This window comes from Protomyctophum parallelum, assembly GCF_964188405.1.
Source record: "Protomyctophum parallelum genome assembly, chromosome: 10".
Lineage (NCBI taxonomy): Eukaryota > Metazoa > Chordata > Actinopteri > Myctophiformes > Myctophidae > Protomyctophum > Protomyctophum parallelum.
The window spans coordinates 29,038,126-29,060,399 of record NC_139704.1 but is presented as its reverse complement, the minus strand read 5'-3'; the positions used below and the strand labels follow the sequence as shown (position 1 = coordinate 29,060,399).

At 44.1% G+C, this 22,274-nt stretch overlaps 3 protein-coding genes across 3 annotated transcripts in view; 1 reads left to right on the top strand and 2 right to left on the bottom strand.

The window, feature by feature from the left end:
* loxl4 (lysyl oxidase-like 4) overlaps positions 1–22,274 on the bottom strand; it is a 336,094-nt gene that overhangs the window by 78,070 nt on the left and 235,750 nt on the right. The gene's annotated exons all lie outside the window — the stretch shown is intronic.
* LOC310865366 (golgin subfamily A member 7B-like) overlaps positions 6,022–22,274 on the top strand; it is a 42,420-nt gene continuing 26,167 nt past the window's right edge. Inside the window, exon 1 of the mRNA XM_083774455.1 lies at positions 6,022–6,090. Within this exon, the coding sequence (XP_083630581.1) occupies positions 6,079–6,090 (12 nt within the window). The 5' untranslated portion in view covers positions 6,022–6,078. The remainder of the gene's footprint in view (positions 6,091–22,274) is intronic.
* LOC310866019 (ATP-dependent DNA helicase PIF1-like) lies at positions 10,031–11,513 on the bottom strand. The gene is made up of 2 exons (XM_083775283.1): positions 11,433–11,513; positions 10,031–11,216 (listed from the first exon to the last, which is right to left on the bottom strand). Exons 1-2 carry the CDS (start codon positions 11,509–11,511, stop codon positions 10,219–10,221), a joined length of 1,077 nt encoding a protein of 358 aa, XP_083631409.1. The 5' UTR covers positions 11,512–11,513; the 3' UTR covers positions 10,031–10,218.

Genomic DNA, 22,274 nt, shown 5'->3' with positions numbered 1-22,274 from the left:
CGAAGGAACTCGGAGGCTGGAGGAGGACAGGACTGCCAGAAGACAGCAGCAGAGACACAGGAGGAACACACCCATGACTGCCAGTACCACCACTACAACCTACCCATGCCCCACCTGCAATAGAACATGTGGCTCCAGGATTAGACTCTTTCGGATAGGACTCTATAGCGCCACAAGGAGGAGGATTTTTGCTAAACACATTTCTTAATATTTCTCCTGCGGATTTTGTCCAAATCAAATCACATGACTATAGAGATCATGTGTATCGATTTGCATCATGCAAATCGGTACACATTATCTCTATAGTCATGTGATCAACATGGATCTGTCAGATTTATCCTGATTGTCTAAGATTGCTGTTGGATCTACAGATCTAATTTAATTTATCATTTCTATATAAAACCCGGCACAAACATTGAGTGAATCAAAAGGTTCAGAATTCAGCTTGTCCTTCAACATTGCAGCGATCACTCAATCTTCTATAAATTTGCACTCCTTCAACATCCAGATGGATCAGACCCTTCCTCACCCAGGAGTCTGCCCAGCCCAAGTCATATGCAGGCTTAACTTTTCCAGCTCCCTCCTTGCTGGTCTGATGACATGCTTAGGCAAACCCCTGCAGGCTACAGCTGATCCACAATGCCGCAACACGCCAGGTCCTCTACCTTTCTACATTTTCATGTCTGCCCCATCTGCATTCCGTTCACTGGCTCCTGGTTACTGCATTCATCCAATTCAAAGCATTGGTGACGACATACTGTACCTTAGGCTTAACGTACTACCTCCAGGACATGCTCCCATTTTACACCCCTTCCAACAACAATTACAGTAGCCTACATACATATGTGACTGTTTCTGACCGAGGCTAAGTCATTGAATTTTTATTGTATATATTTTTTTTCATGTCATATGAAAGCAGGGAATCATAGCTTCCACAATTGACATATTGGTTGTTCAGTTTGACACACCAGTCTTGGAGATATGGCTTCTAGAGGAATGTCTTGCAGAAAACAGCAGTGTTGAGAAAACAGCTGGCTTGAAAGGTTCATTTCTGTGGACCTTTCAGTTCTTCTCCTCTCCAGAACAGATAGTCTTGCCGCCATGAGGTCTCTGTATGAGAAAGAGTCACATATCAGTTAACACAGAAGTGTGTTGGTCCCTTCCCTAAAACACCCTGGCCAGCGCTCCAAACGTGATACATTCTTCTCCGTCCTGGTTGCCAGTCTGACTGTGCACACTAGTCACTCCCCAATTTCCACCACAGTCTGAAAACGTATCTCTTCAGACTCTACCTCAGCACTATACTCTTCTTGTTGCCTATTTTGGATACTGTAGATACCTCACGTTATGCCATACAGATGTATGCTGATTAATTAATTTAGAACAGACATAATCCTGATGCTTGAGTCAAACCTACTGGCTCACATCCTTATAGCATTTGTGTGGTCAAGCAGCTTGACCACACAAATGCTAAGCATGTGAACCAGTAGGTTTGATGTTTTCCCTGGCATCCATCGTTGCACTTCATTGTTGTCTTATTTGCAATTTATTTACTACATCATTTCCCTGTCATTATGTTGCCTTAACTTGACTAGGGTTCATTACATTTGATCTTGTACGTCGTTAGTCGATCTGGAGAAGAGCATCTGCTAAATGCTAAATGGTAATTGTAAATTGTAGAAGGCATGTATTGGCTAATGATGGCAACAAAACAGAAAAAAGAGACATGGGATGACAGCCTATTTCATACCGACCGTACACATGTGACCAGATGCTGTGTGTGTGTGTGTGTGTGTGTGTGTGTGTGTGTGTGTGTGTGTGTGTGTGTGTGTGTGTGTGTGTGTGTGTGTGTGTGTGTGTGTGTGTGTGTGTGTGTGTGTGTGTGTGTGTGTGTGTGTGTGTGTGTGTGTGTGTGTGTGTGTGTGTGCGCACAGAGAGAGAGAGAGAGAGAGAGAGAGAGAGAACAAGGGCTTGGAATGTGTGCCAGAGTGTGATTAGACGCATATCTTTTCAGGCAATCTAAGAGGCGGCAAATGTGGTTTGCGCTGCATAACTCCAATCGTGTTTAACTCTGTCCTATTCTATTCTTGGATTCTCTTTCCATTCATAACAGTTGGATATGGCTAAAGGAAAAAAAATCTCTCTCTCTCTCTCTACCTCTCTCTCTCACTCTCCCTCTACCTCTCTCTCTCTCTGTTTGTGTGCCAGGCGGGTGAGCTATGCATTCATCAGAGAGTAGATGGTGTGATGACAGAATAAACATCCAATTTTAGCTCATGCCATCATGACTCACGTTGTCGGAGAAGAAAAGACAATTAGGTTTTCGCCCAGAAATAGTACCATCATCAAAGTGCTTTTCACTCTCTGCCCTCTCCATCTGTCATCAAGGCATGAAACAAAAGCTCCTTTGCTTTATCTGCGAGCGCGCGGAGCGGCAGAAGAAACTGATTGGCTATAATTTAAGACAGCTTACTAAATTTGAACTGACCACAGCTGTTGAAAGGCACACAGCGAGTTCACGTGGAGGGTGGGTGGGGGGTGCATACATCCCTGAAAGGAATACTTTAAGAAAAGGGGGCCATATTTGACATACAAAGTGAGCCCTGAATCACTCTGATGAATGTTTAATAAACAATACCCTTTGCACTGCCACCGGTAGTGAATTCACCATATATCTGCTGTCTGGGAGAAAACACCTAACTCCAAAAAAAAACCACATCCAGCTCAAGTAGAGTTGGGAGGTTTTTGTCGAAGTGCTTTTTAATACTTTTTAGTGGTTCAATTTTTTTTTTTTTTAAGATATTTTTTTTGCGGCTTACGCCTTTTATTGATTTTTGAAGGGACACAGTAGGCTGACAGGAAACGGGAGAGAGATGGGGGGATGACATGCAGTAAAGGCCGTGTCGGGTCCGGGAGTCGAACCCGCGGCACACTGCGACTGGATTACCAGTCCGGTGCCCAGACCGTTACGCTACGGCCTGGGCCGGTTCAATATTTTTAACCAACACACAGACTTGTACTTGTAAAGGGTGTTCAATAGCACTGATTTATATTTAAAAGAAACGATGCCTAAAGGGGTGGAGTTAGCTAGTTTGGCAGATATAGTTTGAGGATACAATGGAGTTAGGAGGTTTTCGCCGTAGCACTTTTTAATACTTTCCATTGGTTCAATATTTGTTTAATTAACCAACACACAGACGTAAAGGCTGTTCAATAGCATTGATTTATGACCAAAAAAACGTTAAAAACACCCCTCAAAAATCGAGTTAGGTGTTTTCTTCCGGACAGCAACGATATGTAGGCTGTGAGTCAACCTAGCATTTCCACTCTTAGTCTGAATGTTTAATAAATAGACTTTCTACAGGTAGTGAATAAAATATGGACTGTGAGTCAACCCAGCAATGCCACTCCTCTGGTTTCTGATGTGTCTGTGTGCTGTGGCTGCTTTAGGCCTCACTCACACATTTACAACAGACTGATGTATGCTTGTTGTATGAGATGTATAGCTGATGCAAGCTCGCAATGCATTTCCAATGGGAGTCACATGGTTTGACACAACATTTGTGTTGTATGACGGGGTGGGGGGCAGTCGAAACACAGCCGAAAGCCGTACAACACAAATGTTGTGTCAAACCATGTGACTTCCATTGGAAATGCATTGGGGCAAGCTGTATCACACCCTTTGTATACATCTAGCATGCATCAATGTTCTTCTCCCTTCTGGCTCCAAAACTGTGGAATGCACTTCCCATTGCAGTCAGAACTGCAGCATCACTCCCAATCTTCCGCCGTAGCCTGAAAACCCACCTTTTCAGACTCCATCATGGCCCATAGCACTTACCCTAACCCCTTAGATAGCATTTCTGTTGGCTTAGATAGCATTTGACACAGACTTATAGCATGTTATGTAGACAGCACTATAATTGTATTGTATATACTGTAGTCATAGCACGCCATAGTAGCCTACATAATGTATAGCATAGTAGTAAATATGTATAGTTTATATGTATAGTGTATGTGTAGTTTCATTATATAGATATTCCACTGTTACTTTCTTAGCTTACGCATGTTTCATGATAAATGCTTTTATGTGATGTATTCCCATGCTTTTGTTCTTGCTTAAATGTAAATCGCTCTGGATTAAGAGCGTCTGCTAAATGCCTAAATTGTATGCTAGATCGAAAGGTGTGAGTTGTAAAAGTAAAAGTGCAAAAGTATCGATCAAAATGTACTTAAGTAGCCTACTAAAAGTAAAAGTAATCACATTGCAGAATGTCCCATTTCACAAGTTCAAAATGTGTACAAAATCTTTTGAAAATAGCCCCACAATGTGTGAGTTTGTAGATCGGCTATTTTCAAATGACCTAAATGTATGAAGTGGTTATGTTTTCTAATCAAAATTAAAATCTGCAAAGTATAGCTGTAGTAAACTAAAGTTTTCAAATTATTGTATTAGTAAAAAAAATGGCTCTGAGAGTATTGGAGTAGAAGTAAAAGTATCGAAAATTGGAAATACTCAAGTAAAGTACAAGTGCAGTATACTTGAGTACATTAATTTACTTAGTAATTAGTAACTTATAACATCACTGATGATCATACGATGATACGACACATGTCACACGTACATTGATTGAAAATAACAGGCATTTCAATAAAGCAAGTTGATGCTGTCAGCCTACTGTCTGTCCCTCCATAACAAAAATATAAAATAAAGGCGAAAGCCACAACAAAATCTTTAAAAACGCTATACTCAGATATTTGTCCCGAGTCCGTTTCTGGAGAAGTATGTGGTGGTGGAGGGGGCTCTGCTCCGAACGTTGAGCTGCTGCACCGGCTATGCAGGTTCCAATGGGTGGGAGCCTTAGCCCTAGACCAGGGCTATGGGAGCCTGTACATCATACCTACATCATCTCTTCAATCAGAATGTGTGTCCTCTTCGTCTTCAATGTTTGTGTTTTCAGAATTGTCCATTCATTGTCAATGGGATTTAATGTTTGTGTAGGACAAAGTTTGTGCACACACACCAAAAGCTGGACATACAGTAAGAGCACTCAAAAAAACCAAACCGATAGGCTACTGTAGAAACATAGGCTACTGTAGGCTAATAATTGATGAGAAGAGATGTCTTTTGATGGAATGAGGGCTAAAGTGCCAAGAATTGTTTTTGTTGACTGCAGATGGAGGGGGATATATATACGTTTGAGCACTTTAATATGATCAATTATAAATTATTAATAACCAGAACTGAAATTGAACATTTTAAAATAAATAAGTTCTGACCTCGAGTTATAGGTAGGCTATATACAGCATAATGGAGATTATTCTTATTGATGCATATACTTGATCATATAGCTATACCCCCTATGATCCCTGGCTAATAAGACAAATATGCCTTAAAACATATACTTGCCCTCTACAATAAATAAAAAATAAAAAATAAATAAAATAAAAATAAAAATAAAAAATAAAAAATAAAAAATAAAAATAAAATGTAAACACCTTCAATATTTTATTTCTTTCATAAATAGATAATCTTTCACTCAATAGGAACTGCTCCTGTCGCATATATGGTCTAGCCCTATGGAATGTATGGAATGCATATGCTAATAATAAACAACTTAATACTTTCTAAGGTTGAGCATCAAAGCAATATTTTAAATACTTTTTATTAGCACGTGTATTCCGACATATGACATCATCAACTTGCGACAGGAGCAGTTCCTACTGAGTGAAACATTTTCTTTTTCTGAAAGAAAAAATATGTAAGGTTTTTTATTTTTTTATTTTAGTTATAGAGGGCAAGTATAATGTTTTAAGGCATATTTGTCTTATTAGCCAGGGATCCTTTTAACGCCACAGAATTATCTCTCTCTCTCTCCCTCTCTCTCTTCCATCTTCTATCTCGCACGCACGCACGCACGCACGCACACACACACACACACACACACACACACACACACACACACACACACACACACACACACAGGAGCGTTCCGCCCTCCTGCGGAGCGCCTCACGCAACACAGCACACGGTTCCGTTACGGTCTTCAGCACGGGACAGATCGTCTGACTGGCAACATGGCGACAGAGGTAAGATTATTATTAATATTATCTTCCACTCATCCACTAGGCTATACACGGTCACAACCGTCAGCTAAGTCATGATGCTGCGTTTCTTCTAAGAGACGCGCTTTAAAGCATCCATCCTTGAGAACGTGTCGGGGGGTATTGCACTTTGCAGTTTACATACAATATACGGCACGCCGGTTCGCCGGGAATGTTGCCATACACCATATGAACGCAACGCGAAACCATCTGATTACCCCATTAAATTAACCTCATTCAGCTGGAGAACAGTCTTTAAGTGTCATTACCTTCTCGCTCATCTAAATTTTGACATCCAAGCTGCAGCACATCAAATCATTATTGGCTGGCTTGCTGTCAATTGTTTCCACCAGCTTTTTTTCCTCTCTTCTCGAACACCATAAAGCTTGTTGTTGTTGTTGTTGTTAAATGGACGGTTTGTGAGCGAGTAGCTGTGAAAGCTGTAGAAGTGACACCTGCACAGGTCAGGTGAGTTTGGGTTGAGAAGCTACAGGCTCTCAGCTCTGCATGTGATGGATGGAGCAATCAGCACCATGGACAGGGACACGTCTCTCTCTCTCTCTCTCTCTCTCTCTCTCTCTCTGTGTCCTTGGTGATGTATGGTACTATGGTAGTGTCTTATTATGGATCCTTTGAATAAAAATAATATTTCTCCATTGAACTGTTTACAACATTTAAAAATTCAAACACCCCGCATGTTATTTATTTATTTATTTGTTTGTTTATTCATTTGTCTATTCATTCATTTATTTGTTTGTTTATTCATTTCCGTGTATTCAATTATGTTTGTTATCTCACATGTGACCCAGAGATGTTTTGCATTTGTTCCATGTACACGCTCTCAAAGTGATCCGTAAGAGTCCGCTTGGTTCCTTAAATATCATTTAGCTCCGGGGGCGGGGACCCCCTTAATTGGCACTCCCTCATGGACCCATGGTCCCTGGACCCCACGTTGAGAAGCCAGCTTTTCAGTCCGTGACCCCCCTCAAAAATAACCCTCCAAAACAATCCTATTTGAAAATAATCGTCTTCCCAAAATAATCCTATTTGAACTGGGGACTGCACCCACCACCACTACCACCACTTTTGGCCAGTTTTTATAGTATAGTTTGTTGATTCTACTTTTGATTCATTTAATTTAATTTAACTTTTTTTAGGTATTAAAAAGGTCTTTAAAGTCCTTAAATTGTCAATTTACTGTCGTCCCTAGGTGGTCAGCGTGATAGTGCATCACCTCGGTCACAGTTCACACGAGAGGCCACAGGGTCTCTGGAAGTATGTTCATACATCATCGGTGCGGAGGGAGAGACTGTATGTCACATACTGTATAGCAGCCTCTACTGTATACATACAGCCTCTTGCTGATGTATTTTTAGCTTCTGTAAAGCCTGCTAGCGCTCAGGCCAGCAGCAAATCTCTCTCTCTCTCTCTGTCCTTGGTGATGTCATGGTAGTGATGCCCAAGGATAGGGCTGACTTGGTCTTCCTGATAATGATGACCACATTGCACAAGATATAGCCTGAACCTTATACACCGTCAAATCCTCGGTGTCAATTGATCCAATTGTAACTCTTTGGGAGTGCATAATGGAACCAAATGTGTACCCGTTTATGGTCCAGTCGGTTGCAGTTGTATACTCTCTCAGCGGGAAAGTTAAGCTGCAAACCCAGAACTTATTTTGAAGAATAAATATGTCTGTACATTATGACTAGTACACCTTCCATGCAGTAGGTGGTCTCGTCGTATCCTCTTCCACTGAGGAATGGAGACCCTGTGTTGGGAGTATATATACAGGTCCTGGTGGACATGTGCTACTGCCTGGCAATCTCATCAGCGCAATATGTTCCCGGTCAAACAAACAGGGATTGCCTCTCCGAAGGAGTGGTAGAAATGTGGTCTCTTGTGCAGGAGACCATAGCGTTCGAATCACGGGTATTAACGGATTGTGTAGCCTTCAGCCCGCAGTATATGAGGTGTGTGTCAGTGAACTGTGTGTAAACATAGAAGTCACGCCGGATAACCATGCACGCACGGTGCATGCGCGCGCGCACACACACACACACACACACACACACACACACACACACACACACACACACACACACACACACTGTATAGGTAAAGGACTTTGATCCGTTGTGGTTTGAGGCTCGCCAGACGATGGCAGAGAAGCCCTGATTCTCTCTGGTGGTCTGCCAGTGTTGCTTTGCAGTCTCCATAAATTAACCACAAACGCACACGCTCACACACACACACACACACACACACACACACACACGCACGCACGCACGCACGCACGCGCACGCACACATGCACACACGAACATTAGTACACAAGAAACACACATACTCACATGAGAGATTTTCTGTCCAGGGGTCATCAATTATCGATGACACATTTAATGTGAGCAGTCTGCTGCAGTCTGTAACCATCAGGGACTGGAGTCTTACCACAGAGTCAGTCTCTCTCTCTCTCTCTCTCTCTCTCTCTCTCTGTCTCTCTCTGTCTCTCTCTCTCTCTCTCGCTCTCCATATGTCTTATCTAGAGATACACTCTATGCCAAGTTGGCAAATAACAAGGTTAAATGGGTGTTGCATTTTAAGACGTACACCCTCTGCTGTTTGAGTGACCGCATCCTGCACTGCGTGGCCAGTCTAGTATGAGTTATTTCCTCCCACTCAACCACTCAAACCTCAGCAGCCGTAATACGGAGGAAACCTTCGCAGAACATAGCAGATCTACGAGCTTGTAGATCCGCTATTTTCAGCAAGGAAGGATATTTAAGATACTAGTACTGTAGTATACATCCCTGAGGGACTCCGGTCTCATGGAGTTTAAGGGGTGAAATCCCTATAACGTGTTATGTTCTACTAGTCCTTACCCGTTCTGAATATATGAACAGCAAATGATGTTCAGTGTGGGTAATGTGATAGGGGGGGGGCGGTTGTTTACAGATGGTGTTGTGAAGTTGGGTTGGGCACAAAAGTAGGCTAATTAAACGTAAGTTTAATAAGGAAATGCTGTAGTACAATCATAAGTACACCATTGATGTGTGATGTAAATTTGGTGGTGATATTCTGTCTATAAATGGAAGTTATTGAATTTTTTCGTTCACGTTAACATGCCCCCATCAGAACTGTCAGAGCTGGCTTTCAGGTGCCTGTGCCACGCAACCCGCGCGTTGGCTGCGATGCTTCCCAAAGAAGAAGTTATGTCGACTGACGCAAGAGTAGCTAGTAGTATCTGGGTCCAAGTTGTTTTTCCCGTGTGGGTCTGTTGCGCAGAGAAATGTGTCCCAGTATTAATGTGTGTCTGTCCCAACATGCATTTCACTGGTGGTGACACGTGATCAGCGGGGAGATGTTTTTTATTGTAACGCAAATTAATTAAATTAAGATGAATGTTACTTTATTGTATGCTGGTACACCATATCTGCTACCTTCAGGAAGGAGATAACATTTTCTTCGTGGCATGTTTGTTGTATGTAATATCTGACCATATGTAACGGTCAGATATCGCTATCACTGCTACGAATTATTTATATCACGGGTTGTGAATGATCTCCTCTTAGGATACGATTGATAAAGGGAATGTAATGAAAATAGCCTAAATAAGCAAGCAGAAAACAGTCAGAAACAAAACTCACGTTAACCTTTTATCTCAAGTCAAATGAAGGAATCGACAGTATTTGTATAAATGCATGGTAGGGAAATGTTTTCATGGCTAGGACTGTAAAATGTACACTTATTAGCCCACAGACCCCCATTTGAAAAGTATGAAAGACCCCAGTTTGACATGCAGCATAGAAAGTATGGACTGTCGCACAGGTATTCCCAAATGTACAGTGTGGGTAATGTGATGTAATAGATCATATTATTGATATATGTATTTTGAGGAAGAATTGCTTTAATATAGACTTGTTCACTGGAAATGGAAAAACAGTACATCATAGTCATATATAGAACTGAAAGTGTCAAACAGTCATTGTCATGTTAGTAGTGTAGTAATTGCATTTATGTATGTATATACCGGTAGTTTCATGGGCAAATGTGGTTATTATGTATGTGGCTTGGCCCAGTGAAAGAGGAAATGTTCAGCAGTTCAGTTTGATGGTCAATGTGTTAATATTTCTTTGTATACAACATTGTTCATGTCGGTACGTTTGGTGTTGTCCTCCTCATTGATTAGCAAGATTCGGAGTTGCTGGGGGTTGCCAACTCTGCTTGCTGCCACATAGAGTTGTCCATGTGAAAAGAAGTCTTTCACAGAGTATACACCCACTCGTGACAGTGACTGACCTTGTGACTTGTTAACAGTCATGGCAAAGCAAGGGCGTACAGGAAACTGTTTGCGGGTGAGTGTGAAGGGGAACATATTCTCAGACGGTGAGAAAGGTATCCTAGGGATGAGTAGCTGGGCGCCGGCATGGACCCCAGTTACCAGCTCTGCTAGGAGAAGATGTGGGCGGACTTGCTTCAGGATGTAGCGTGAGCCATTGCAATGGCCATGTACTGTGTCAAAGTTTCGCAGTAGCATTATGATCATGCCGACCTTCAGTGACAGGCGATGTGGTGGCATGCCTGATGGACAAAGTGTGTTGAGGAATTCCACTGGGTACTGATGGTTGTCATGTTGTTCCACAGAATCCACACTGTGGAAGATGTGCTCCTGACCTGGGAATTTGTGGGCAATGTATTGATTGACTGTGTCCACTTCTGCATTGGTTGGGCAGAGGATTGCTCTCTCACAAAGCCACTGATGGTCGGTCATATTGTGTGCAAGGTTGTGAAATACCCAGTCGACCATTTCGTGCAGAGTTGATCCTGGCATGAGAAAGCGATCCATTATTGTGACTGTAAATTCTCCCTTATCCTGAATAGTGGGGATGTTCCCCTCGCCCAGATCAAGCAGAAACTGGTGGAACAAAGTGTCATCTTCCATGCTCCCTGCTGTTGCATGTGTTATGCGCATGTTGTTGGTGAGTTTCATGGTTTGAACATGGTTCCAGAGAGGGGAACTCTTCAGGCATCGTGAAATTATCTGAGGTCGTGTGCCATGGGGAACGACTGGTAGGATCTGGCGCCAGTCTCCACTGAAGATGGTGGTAATACCTGAGAGTGTAATAACAAAGTTGCTGCATTATAGACAATTATTATGGAAGTGATACTATATTGTGTTTCTTTTGTAGTTGTGTTTGTCTTGTAATGAAGATTGGCTGGCAAAGGTGTTGGCAGCTGTTATTGTTGTACATAAAAAGGCCACAATATAGTCATTCATGCCGTCAGAATGTACAGTAATAAAGTGTATACGTTTGAATGAAGTCTTACCTCCAAATGGTGAGTTAGGACAGTCCCTGAGTTTCCGGAATGTGCGGTCGGCAGCTTCAACAGCACGGCGATCCATCATGGACACCTCATCAATGACGAAGAGAGAGCACCGACGGATGAGCTCTGCTGTACTGGACGTAGTACCGATAGCACACATTGACTCCTCTGTGAGTACAATGGGACACTTGGTGCGGCTGTGAAAGGTGGTTCCTTTTGGAAGTAATGTTGCAGCAATTCCACTTGAGGCTGTTGCAAGGGCTACTTTTCCATCTGCACGCACAGATTTAAGGATGAAGGTAAGTGTGAAGGTCTTTCCAGTACCCCCACTTGCATCAAGTGCAATAAGCTTGCCACGGTTGTTCTGAACACTTTCCAGGACACAATCTGCAACTGCTCTCTGTTTGTCATTTAGAAGGTGTTGTGTTGCATCAATGTAACGCTGCAGCTCAGGAACATTGTGTTGTGTCTCATGTCGGATGTCATGGGGTTCGGTTTGTCGAATGAGATCACGATTTGGCTGAGGGAGATTGAAGTTGATAGTGAGGTCATATCCATATCGTTCAAGATGCTGCTGAATCTCCAAAAGTACCTGGTTGAGTATGTTGTCATTTGGTTCGGTAAGGCCTGCAGCATGTGTGAGGTCTTCTGAAATGGAATGGTTGTGTCTTTGCCAGAATTGAATGTGGTCTTTCCTTAGTACAAATATGAGTATGTGTGCGAAGATCTCACGTAGCTTAGGGCCAAATGCAACCAATGCTGCTTCTTCCATAACCATGTCTACTTCATGGTCATCCTCACAGATGCCTCGTGCAATGCAGGCAGCAGCGTATGTGTCATGCACAACTCCATTAACAGAGCGAAGGTCGTTGTAGCAGGTTGGACCTTGAACACGGTAGAGCAACATCCGCATGAAGTACAGGTCAGTGTTGTGAGGAGTAAAGGCAAGTACAGGAATGCGCCCAATTGTGTCAGCCAGTTGGTCTTGGTTATGACCACCACTCCTTCTCTGTTTCCTGCGCTTGAACGTCTTGTTGGTGAAGGAGAAATGCTTGAAGACGTCTGGGTAAGTGATGTGTCTCTTATCAGGATTATCTTGCATTGCTGTGAAGTAGGCTGTGAGAGTTGTATGCGGTGGTCCGGAATCAATGAGGGCCTGGGCATCTTCGTCATTGTTGAAGGTGATGAGTTGCTCTCCTTCCAAATGGATTGCCAATTGTTCAACAGGTGGATATTTCTTTTGGATAGGGAAGTCATAAATCCTCCAGAAAGCTTCAGAGGCAGTGATGTAGCGTGCCACCTCATATTGTGTGATTTCATCATAGCGATCAACACTGACCATGCATACGTCGGGACCTTTGTCAATGTATTTGTAGAGATACTTGACTGCAGTGACAGAGCACACGACCTCAACATTGATATGAGCCTCATATCTGAGAGATAGGTATGGGTTAAATGGAACAACCCACTGGTTGGTGATGAGGAATTGTATGCCACCCCTGCCAGTCTTCAAAAACGAACAGCCTGGTGCTCCATGTGTTTCTTCTCGACGCCTATATAAAGGGTAGGAGCTCTCAGACATGGCTGTGTCTGTCCTGTATTCTTTTGGGAATCCTTTTGTGCACTTGCCCTTGTCCATACAGGAAGAAGTCATGTTCAGTGCACCACATGGTCCATGTATCATGTTATTGGCGATCACACGATGCAGTGTAGGGTTAGTGGTGGCATCGGGGATTTCTGCGGATACAATGCGGTCAATGTCAGCAGGGACGCGAGGCTTGTCAGCAGGAAGCAGCGTGAACAGTGCATGTGCATGTGGGAGTCCGCGTTTTTGTGTTTCTTTGACTGTGACATATGCATCTACACGACCAAAGATTTGTTGGTTATATACGTCGTTGATCATCGCGTTCCACTTCATGTGGAAGACCCGTGCAATGATGTCAGGGCGGTCGTGAGGCTGTTGGCCTGGCAGAAGTGACTGGGTTATTTCCTTCCATTTTGGATTACAGGTCATAGTGATGAATAAATCCGGTTTTCCTTTTTCACGAACGATAGCCATTGCGTCTTGGAACTGGTGTGTATACCAACGTGGTGATCCGTAGAGAGTAGAGGGTAGTATTGTGATCCTTCCTGGAAGGATGGCTTCATCAGATGCAATGGCATCTTGTACACATTTGTACTTTTCTGCTTTGAGTGTCTTCTGATTTTTGCGCATGAATTTTAGTCTCTGGCCCTCAATTTTCACTTGCTGATCACATACAAACTGTTGGCTCAGTTTCCCTGTAAGAAAAATAGTAAATGTAAGACAATGTCATGTTGTAAATGCAGGGCTTAGGGTGGAGGCAAATGCAAAATATGTGGAATGAGGGTATGTGAATGGAGGTATTGTACTGCGTAGTTGTAAGTGTGGAATTAGGTACATTACATATATGTGTTATGTGAAGTACCTGCACGGAGGAACAAATTGAAGTGAGTTGCTGGGTCACGTAGTTGAAGATGGTAGCGATAGAAGTCTGTGGCAGTGATCCCCTGTCGACCACCAGGTAGTCGTTGATTGAGTGCGAGATGATAGCCATAGTTGCCTTCAGGGTAGAGCAGTACATAACTGAGGGGATCATAGAGTGGGTGAAGAGGGTGGATCCGCTTTGGCCCACCACTCCGAAGTTGTATCTGTACGTCGATGGGTCCAAACTGTTGGTTTTCTGTAGCTCCTGGAACAATGACAGCAATGTCTGTGCCACTTGGGAGGTTGACTGTACCTGTGTGGAGAGGGGGGAGGGTGTTGTGAAAATTGTCTCTGGAATGAGTATAGTAGCTGTAGTAATGTCTGTGAAAGGTTGTATTTGCGATATTGTGATCAAGGATGTGTAGTGTCATGTGGAGTGGTGTAGCGAATGTGAAAGTGTTGTGAGTTACAAACCTGGGTGGATGTTCCGTGGAGCGTTGGCACTGAGGTTGATGTACATCTCTGTAGCAGGATCTTTAGCAGCAAGTTCTGCAGCTGTTTTAAACTGTTGTATGAGAGGGTTACAGTTGTGCAAAGCTGCCTGTGCTTGTTCCAGTAGGTGTTCGTCGAGGTTTTGGTTCGAATGGTGTGCTCTGCGGTTGCGTAGTTCATGTTGTGGATCATGCACATAGATTTGTGCAAAACAGGGTATAGCAGAATCGGATTCAGGAAGTAGAGGGCCAATTGTATGATACATCTTGCCTTGAATACGCAGGGTTGGGTTGAAGCCAGGTTCTGGTTGGGGTTGTGTCATTCCAATGGAGGCCATAGCCAGAGCGTTGTTGTACCTTCTGGCATCTCGCACAAACTGTGGGTTTAGAAATAATTCTCTGATGGTCTGTGGAGGTTTGGGAGGGATTGAACCTGGTTTGGGGCTGTCAGGGTCGTAACGGAGATCGACACGACCATTGGAACAGCAGAATCCTGGTCTCTCCTCTTTCCAACAATATGCGCCACATGCTGAGCACTTGGAGCATTCGAAAAGGCTGACTGTGCCGAGTGTGTGTGTGGCATCATACAGAGTCTCATCAAAGTATTGCATGTCATCAGGACATGCTGTGCGACGTCCTTGTTGCGTTGTTTGAGCCAACCTCTGAGAGTACAGTGCTGCGCGTGCAGTAGCGTGTGCAGTAGTGTCAACACGCTGCCGGTGGTCATGTTGGGCAGGTGTTTCAGCTGCGCGGGCAGTAGCTTGTGCAGTAGTAGCAGCACGTCGACGGCGCTCATGTTGGGCAGGTGTTTCAGCTGCGCGGGCAGTAGCTTGTGCAGTAGTAGCAGCACGTTGACGGCGCTCATGTTGGCCAGGTGTTTCAGCTGCGCGGGCAGTAGCTTGTGCAGTAGTAGCAGCACGTCGACGGCGCTCATGTTGGGCAGGTGTTTCAGCTGCGCAGGCAGTAGCTTGTGCAGTAGTAGCAGCACGTCGACGGCGCTCATGTTGGGCAGGTGTTTCAGCTGCGCGGGCAGTAGCTTGTGCAGTATTAGCAGCACGTAGACGGCGCTCATGTTGGTCAGGTGTTTCAGCTGCGCGGGCAGTAGCTTGTGCAGTAGTAGCAGCACGTCGACGGCGCTCATGTTGGGCAGGTGTTTCAGCTGCGCGGGCAGTAGCTTGTGCAGTAGTAGCAGCACGTCGACGGCGCTCATGTTGGTCAGGTGTTTCAGCTGCGCGAGCAGTAGCTCTTGAAGTAGCTTCAGCATGTAGACGGCGGTGACGTTCGGCAGGTGTTTCTGCTGTGCGAGCTTGTTGTTGTGCGTTTGTCCTAGCACGCCTTTGCGTGTCAAGTGAAACAGTGTTTGGGGTTGTTGTGGGGTTCATTTTTTTCTTTTTCTTTTTTGTGCTGAACTTGGTTTTCCGCTTTGGTCTAGTTTGTGTATTTGGGGCACGGGGAGGAGCAGTAGCACTGGTGGTGGATGGGTTAGGGTCGCCTTTGAAGTCAGCAGGTTCTGAAATGTGTAGCATTCATGAGTTATTAATAGTGATGGAGAGAGTTGTGTGCATGATGACATATTTTATGGTTATGTTGTGAATGAGTTTAGTAGCAAAAATGCAGTACAGGGGATAAGAGGAGTAGTTACCTGTGGCCAGAGGCCTTTCCAATGAGGGGAAGTGTGTCGTTGTGTGGTGACTGTCCGCATGGTGCTGACCTGAGAAGGTAGGGATGAAATGTAAATATTGTGTTATGAGAAGTAATGAGAACATGTCATCTGTGGAAGGAAGGTAATGTGATACATGTAGTACGGTATATACAATTTGACTGGGAGAAGGAGAGTAGTTTCTGGGCAATGTGTGGGCAATGACACACACAAACACACACACAAACACACACACACACACACAGCAGGGGAGTGGGGGAGGTGTGACACTGGTACACACACACACACACACACACACACACACACACACTATCTCGATCTTCCGTTACATTTCAATGTGCTGATAGTTGCACATGCAGTCACACACACACACACACACACACACACACATACAGCAGGGGAGTGGGGGAGGTGTGACACTGGTACACACACACACACACACACACACACACACACACACACACACACTATCTCGATCTTCCCTTACATTTCAATTTGCTGATAGTTGCACATGCAGTCACACACATTGGCAATACATCACATAGATAGAAGTAGTCATCATCACATGTGTAAGCTAAGAACGTAACAGTGGTGCCTTGCTATGCCTTGAACTGAAGTCTATTTGCATATCAATTGTTCCACCCTCCACAGGCAGGAAGTCAATCTATGGCTGAGAAGACAGTGATTCCAAATTCTTTTGAGTGATATTTGATCTGATATTATCTTTAGGGTCTTAAAATAGACCACCTGGGGGTTTTGACCTTCCTGCTTAGCAGATAAGTGACACTATGCATTTTACGACACACACACACACACACACACACACAGGGACAAAGGTGAGTCCCACTTCAGCGACGTTTAACATATTTTGCCATTTTTATAAATTGCAGCATTTAACTCCAATTTCATTTTATATGGTTATACTGTGGTTATATTCATGTAGAAAACGAAGAAGAAATTATTATTATAACTAAAGGTAGCAAAATAAATTAAAATAAAATAAATAAATAAACATTCATACTACATATTATTTTGGCTATATGAAATCTATAATAATTCTGCCAGTTTTAACTGTTAATAAAGGAGGTAGGCTGTGAACAGCAGCACACATCATCATCATTAGCAGATGATGATGTTAGATTTAGAAAATAGGGTTGCTAGTATTTTCTGTTGCCCTGCAGTTGGCTTTGGCACTTCTTTTTCGGGGGGGGGGGTGGGGGGGCGGCATGTTAATCTGTGATGGCACCGGTCCACAACACACAACATACAACAGTGTCGGCGTTTGTTACACAATGTGTTTCCCATTAAATCGGGTATACTCCGTTTATGCTCAACAATGTTCCCGTCTTTCTGTCGGAGGCTGCAGCGCCGTGTAGAGGAGAGAGTTGCGACAACCCCGTTCACTGTTTATTCACGGAGCTTCATGGGTCACTGAACGGTATGTTGTCGTCACTCTCTCTCTCTAAACGGCTCTGGTCTACAGGCTGCGCTCGCAGCGCAGCGCTCCGCTCACTACTCAGCGCTCTCTCTGAGCAAGATGGTGGCGCCCGTCAGACTATGTTGTTACAAATAGTACAAAGATTCTTACGTGGATTTTATCGCACACACACACACACGGGGTGGAGATTTTGTCATGCCTGCGGTCCTGAGTGGAATACGCTTTGCAGTTAATGTACACGGGTTGTTGTCGTCACTCTCTCTCTCTAAACGGCTCTGGTCTACAGGCTGCGCTCGCAGCGCTCCGCTCACTACTCAGCGCTCTCTCTGAGCAAGATGGTGGCGCCCGTCAGACTGTGTTATTGTTAATAGTACAAAGATTCTTACGTGGATTTTATCGCACACACACACACGGGGGGTGGGGATTTTGTCATGCCTGCGGTCCTGAGTGGAATACGCTTTGCAGTTAATGTACACGGGTAGTGCGTGCGTGAAGTAAATTGTGAGGTAACTTGTTCGATACACAGGCATGCAAGCAAAGAAGCAACATGAGACGGAATGCTTACCTGTTGCGTTAGTGGTGGACTGGTTGTTGTTGGTACGGGCAGGAGCGCGAGTGAGACACTGACGCTTTGCATTGCAGCTTCCAGAAAGTGAAAGTGATGGTCGTTTTGTTCGTGGCATGTTGTTTGATGTATGTAGTAATTGTGTCGAATCGATGCGTAGGCTACTGTTACTAAGGTGGAGTGTTCGCCTCAACCCTCATTCGCCTGTCCATGCAAAGGACAGTAGCCAGATGGGGAGGGGCCTGAGGTGGTGTGTGTGGAGCAGATCAACACACACACACACACGCGGCGCCAAATTGTATAGGGCACTCTTTGTTGTGTTGCGGCGGTAGCTAGAGGAAGCATGCCAGTGGGGTAACGGTGAGAACGGTGGCCTGTGATGCAGGTGTCGCTAAGGGGCGGAGGTGTGTGAGGGTGCGAGGTTAATTCACTAATAAATTAATTAATAATCATTAATGTGTCAAATCGAAAAAAGGGCTCCGTCACGCCCTCCATATTCATATGGTCAATGCCTGTGTGAAAAGTGGGAGCGATTGGTGCAGGCAATGAGGAGATAATGAGGAGATAAAATGCGGTCGGACACACACACACTCACAGTCACACACACTCAGACATTCGGTGAATTATAGTTTGATTTGATACCCAGGATTTGAACCCAGGTCTCCCACATGACAGAAACCACATTTACCCTGCTTGGCTGGGGTAGAGCTTCAGACAGGACTACTTGTCAACCAGTAGATGTCCTTACCCGACACCAGGGTCTAAAGATCTCAATGGAAGGGTACGAAGACCACCTCCAATCACTGCAGACTATAGGGGTGTGACAATTTATCCATATCACGATATATTGCGATACTTCCTCCCGCGATATATCGAATATGGTGATATTGATTAGTACTAGTAGTATAGGCTACCCATTGTTGTGGACAGACAAGTTGTGGACAAGTTGCAAAGTTGCAGTCAGTGTTTTACTGTTGGAGGCAAGATTCATGTACCTATTGGCCAGTTTGTGACACAATTTCTTTTTTGGAAGATTGCATTTTGGTTATTTTTTAATTTCCAGTTACATATATCGTGATTTCAGTCAGACAACTCACGAATAGATTTAACCAATATTTATTATAGAATGAGAATACAAGTGTGCATAATGATATTAGACTTGGCGTTCGGCTCTGCTGCATTTCCTCCCTGCTCGGCGCGATTAAACATCATCGTAAAACATTAAGAGCAGGGAGATAGATATACAATAAAACCCCCATGGGGAGCGTAAATAACAGAGCCCACCGGTGGTGCTGGGGTGGTGGTGGGAGCAAACATCACATAACAACCAGGAACCATGTGCAGAGGAAGGCAGGAAGAGCATGCAGACTGAGCTTAAGTAGCCCGCCCAATTGGTCAGCTGACTGCCACATCAGGAAATGACGTGTGGGACTTGCACACGCTTATACACCCACATAGTAATGCAGCATGTTAACCCCTTGAGTATACAGGTCGTATGCGCATTTGAGCATGGCATGAACCCCCTCGAGTATGTCTGCATGAACTAACTCTGCAGGCTACGTCTCATATACTGTAGCATTGATGAAATCTCTTGCAATACATTGGATGTCGTGATGTTATCATTATCGAGGGCCTAATATCGCCACAGATATCAAATCGTGAGGTAGGCCTACCAATATCGTCCCACCCCTACTGCAGACATACTAGTTATATTGTGTTAACATTCACATAATGTTTTATTCATCAAAATAATTTCCAGGATTGCAGCTTTCGAGGTCAGGATGTTTTTGCTGTGTTGGCTCACATGGTAAACCTACCGGTGCCCTGTGGGAACAAGTTGTAGTTCTCCTGTGCGCCAAAGTGTTTCTGGTGCAGAGAGCTTTGAACTTCAGCGGTGTGTACACCACAGTACGGTATATACAGTATGTGTGTGTCAGCCTCGGGCTACCTCATCATCACAGTTGCAAGAGGAATTCTTCACTCCACTAGAGGAAAGTTAAATGCTAAAGGAGTAAGGCGAGAGAGAGATGAAAGCAAGACAGCAAAAAGCTGTGTGTGTGTGTGTGTGTGTTTACTCAAGTTGTTGGATGCACTAAGGAAATATCCAGACATCGTCCATGCAGCGTGCAAGCCATTCCCAAGGAAACAGCAACATGCACCCAATCGCTGAGATTGTCTGAGATGCGCATGCAGTCAGAGGCCGCGGTGGACGCTTGGTGGAAGCGCTCATAATTTGGTTCACGTGAAAACCTATTCCAGTGATTGTGGGCTGGGTCCCCAGGCCGCGAGGATATTTCAAGTTTTATAATATAACATTATTAAGAAAATAGAATGTGAAAAATGTCTTTAAAATCTTATCTATTATCTAGAAAATACTGTGTGGACTTGTGTAGCTCTAGGACTATTCACCTGTTTTCGGTGGGAATGTACTGGGGCTCCTTGTGTGTGTGTGCTTCACATCCTTCAGCCAGTGTTGCCATGTCTGCTTATTATAAGCGACCTTTGGCTTGTTAAAGTCGCTTGCAAATAAATTATTGGTAGTTGCTGGTTGTTGCGACTGCAGGTCACATTTACTATGAAATGGTACATTTCTCGTCAGAAAGCCCCCATATATGGTGCCCAGGTCATCAGGCATGAAGATCCCTGGTGTCATAGTAAATGCGACCCAGAGCCTGTTGCGACCTGCTGTCGCAATAAGATACCGTATAGCAGTAGTGGTTCAGTAGGTTCAGGTTCAGGTTTATTTGTCATTTGTATAGATACAGAGTATACATACAATGAAAATTATTTAGCTCAGAGCACTCTCAGTCTTACATACACAGGACATAAACAAACATCTATAGTGCAAGAAAAGACAAAAAACAGGAAAAGAAAAGTGCAAGTGAAGTGAAGTGCAATACAGTTCAAGGTCAGCTGTTCAGCAGTAGTGGTTCAGTAGTGTTTCAGAGGGCCCCCCGCATTTCTTTCTCACGTCATGCCCAGCGCGTTCCCCTCCGCCTGCTGCAGCATCTGCTGGAGCAGGTTCCACAGCACGTCAGCTGAACTCCAAGTGAGAAAGAAATGCGGGAGGCCCTTGGCGTCCATCATGTCCAGCAGCTCAGAGCGTCGTGCACGTTTCAAAGAGGCTGTGCCGCGCAGGTGCATGGGAGCCGAAGTGGAACAAGCGCTTACAGGTGTCACCGGACTGCAGGAGGTTGTGGAGCTCTTCCAGCGTCATGTCGGCCTGCCCGTTTGCATGGTTGACCTTTTACGGTCAGTTCCATATGTTGATCCTTCCCCATCCATCCTTCCTCTTCGATGTCTCCCTTTTGACTTATACCTGTCCATTCAAACTCTATAGACGGGCCTGAGCAGATCTACAAGCTCACGGTGCGTCACTTCGTGCCGCTCTGAGAGCTAGTACATCTGCTATTTTTGAACATTTCTGAAAGATCTTGAAAGTGTGTTCTTCTCTTCTGGGGGACCCTGGCACAAGACCGTTTCAGATGTCTGCAGACAAATATACACATTTGGGGGTCGTTGACATGAAAACATTTGAGAACCACTGCTGTAACATTGGGTTCAGGAGGACCACCAGGGGTTGAAATGGACCCTTATGTGTGTTTGCTTTGGACACGGATTCAGAACGTGTGCGTTCTCTCTCTCTCTCTCCCTCTCTCCCTAGTGTGTGTGTGTGTGTGGACCCGGAATGCACAGCTTTGTGTGATTGGCTGAGCACGGAATGTGATGAATGATGATAAGAGCGCCCCTCACTTCACATGATTCTGATTATTTTCTTTTTTTAACAACTTATTGTTTTTTTGTTGTCATTGCCGGGGTAGACAATACATTTTATACATGAAGCATCATATAGCATCATTCAATTCTCAGTACAGAAATGAGACAGCAGCAACAGTAAAGTAACACATTTGAAAAATAATAAATTATAAATAATACTAACAATAATAATAAAGTGAAGAAATGTAAACATACATGAGAGAGAAAGAAATAAAAAATAAAGAAAAGGAAAGGGGGGGGGGGGGTCCATCAATCAAATAGTATGATAAATAGTATATGCGAGTTACAGAACGTACCATACATATTTTTATCAATACTGTCACAATCTACCTACATATTGTACATTCATATCACATTAAACATTCATGATCTTTGTAGAAATACATCTTTGTAATGTTAAATCTCGATGCGTGCAAAGGGCGTCCATTTCCTAATAAATTGCTTTGTAGCCTCACCAAATAAGTAATT